Below are 2,314 nucleotides of genomic sequence, written 5' to 3'. Positions count from 1 at the left end.
TCTCTATATCGGATGTTAACGCATACTTGTAGGTGCGGAATCGCAAAAGTATTGCAACACTTTCTTGTTGAAGAACGGGTCCTATCATTAAGACGTCATTTAATGAGATTCCGGTGGTTGTTTTGCTGGAAGCATTAAAAACAACTCTCAACTTGGTTGTGCTGCTGGCTTCCTTGACGACGCAATGATGTGGCATGTAAAAATGCGGCCATGTATTGTCAACTGGTTCAGGAAGTTCGCGCATATGTTCCATTACCAGATACTCGTGCATAAATTTACTGTACTCCACTTGAAGCTGTGGGTCGCGTTTGAATCGTCGTTCCAAACTCTTGAACCGCTGATTAGCGATTTCTCTCGAGTCTCCCAATCGTTTCATTTGATTCTCCTTGACTGGGAGTGACACTACGAATCTTCCGTCTTGCTTCCTTTTGTGCGTCTTCATGAAATGTTCTTCACATAAGCGTTCCTCAGGTGTGCGCGTATGCTTTCTCTCGCAGCTCTCAATTTGCCAGAATCTTGTAATGGCTGTATTCAACGGTTCAGTTGTGGCCACGTTGCAGGCAGCTGCTGATGATAGTTGCCTTGAATCGGTGCACTTCCCTGAGACAATCCAACCTAAGAGTGTGTTTTGCCACGTGGGTTGATTCTTTGCCAATTTGACAGTGCCGACGACTAATAAATCAAAGAATATCTCGGCTCCAAGCAGCATGTCGATTTTCGAGGGTCTATCAAATTGTGGATCAGCCAGTTGAATGCCCTTTGGGATTCGTAGGCGCGCACTATCCACTACATTGCTGGGTAAATCCTGAGTAATTTTCTCGACTACTAGGCAGTCTATTGCTCTTTTGAATCCAGTGATTCTGGATTGTATAATAATTCTTGCTGAATTCCTGACTCGAGTGAGCTGCTGGGTCAATCCGTAAATTGGTACGCTTGTTGCGCTCAGCTTAAGTCCCAGCTCCTTACAACAGTCACTCGTAATGAAGCATGACTGAGAGCCATTATCCAGTAACGCTCTGACGGATCTGATTTCACCTTTCCCATCCTGCACATTTATCAACGCAGTTGCCAATAGAACTTGCTGCGCTTGATCCACTGATGCACAGCTTATGCTGGTTGATTTTGTAATTTCTTCGCTATGGGATTCGATTGACTTTGCATTTGCATCCGGTGCGCCTTTGGCAGCCTGCTCGAAATGCAGTAGCGTATTATGCCGCTTGCTGCATTTACGACATTCGCCAGCTGAGCATTCTTTAGCTTGATGCGTAGCACTCTTCAGACAATTCAAGCACATTCTGCGAGCTTTCGCTTCCTTTATTCGCTGTTCCACTTGTAATGCTAAGAAATCCTTGCATCTGTAAATATTGTGTGTTTCCTGACGACAATACGCACAACTGTTCTTCGTGGTAGCTACATGTGCTGTAATCTTCTTACTCTGCACTGATTTTTCTCTCGAGATATTAGAGCCTGGTGTGCTCTGATCTCTTGATGATGCCTCCAACGCCCTGCAACGTTGAGTTAAAAATGCGATAAGTTGCTTAAACGAAGGAATACTACCTCTTTCTATCGTTGTTTCCCATTCTCTAGCAGTCGTTTGATCTAACCGAGTTGTAACTATGTGTAGCATCAAGTCATCCCATTGCTCTATTGGTCTCTTCAAAGCTTTAAGTGCTCGCATGTGTTTTAATACAGTATCCAGGATTTTTCTCAAGACAGCATGATTGTCTTTATTCATGTGCGGAAGCTCGAATAACGCTTTTACGTGCTTGCTGATAATAAAACCAGGATCGTCATACCTTTCGATGAGCATTTGCCATGCTTCCCTGTAATTTTCTGCGGAAGGCTCAAGCGAACTGATTATGTCGTATGCCTCGTCCTTTAGCGCTGACACCAAATATTGCATCTTTTGGACGTCCGGTAGCGCAGCATTTTGATGAATCATACTGTGAAACATGTTATGGAAGGCTGTCCACTCGTCATATTTGCCTGCAAATGTGGGTAAGGTTATACGAGGTAATTTCAAGGAATCATTTGTGGAAGTTGGTCCCTGAATAATCGGCGTGCTCTCTCTTGATTGGTGGAGATTCTGTAACGTATGAGGAGTCTGTTCTATTCTCTGCCTATTCTCTATGAGCGTTTCCAATTTAGTAACAATCGCAAAATATTTACTTTCGAACGAACTTCTTTCCTCCTCATGAGGATTCGCCCCATCGTGATCGCTATTATCTAATGCTTCGATCCTACCTTGAATTCCGTTGAACTCGTTCCAAATCGGACCGAATCTTTGTAACCTTGCGCGCAGCTCGATGACCGA

General features: G+C 44.0%; 1 protein-coding gene across 1 annotated transcript; it reads right to left on the bottom strand.

Annotated features, from left to right (window-relative positions):
• Positions 1 to 26: 26 nt before the first annotated feature.
• Positions 27 to 2,244, bottom strand: LOC108767792 (uncharacterized; the record flags this gene model as incomplete). The annotated part of the gene is made up of 1 exon (XM_018517882.1): positions 27 to 2,244. A coding segment is annotated over one exon (2,218 nt), but the record flags the coding sequence as incomplete, so codon positions are not given.
• Between the last annotated feature and the right edge of the window lie 70 nt (positions 2,245 to 2,314).

Source organism: Trachymyrmex cornetzi, unplaced genomic scaffold (assembly GCF_001594075.2).
Source record: "Trachymyrmex cornetzi isolate Tcor2-1 unplaced genomic scaffold, Tcor1.1 C3951396, whole genome shotgun sequence".
NCBI classification, from domain to species: Eukaryota; Metazoa; Arthropoda; class Insecta; order Hymenoptera; family Formicidae; genus Trachymyrmex; species Trachymyrmex cornetzi.
The sequence above is the reverse complement of the archived record's forward strand: the minus strand, read 5'-3'. Positions and strand labels throughout refer to the sequence as shown.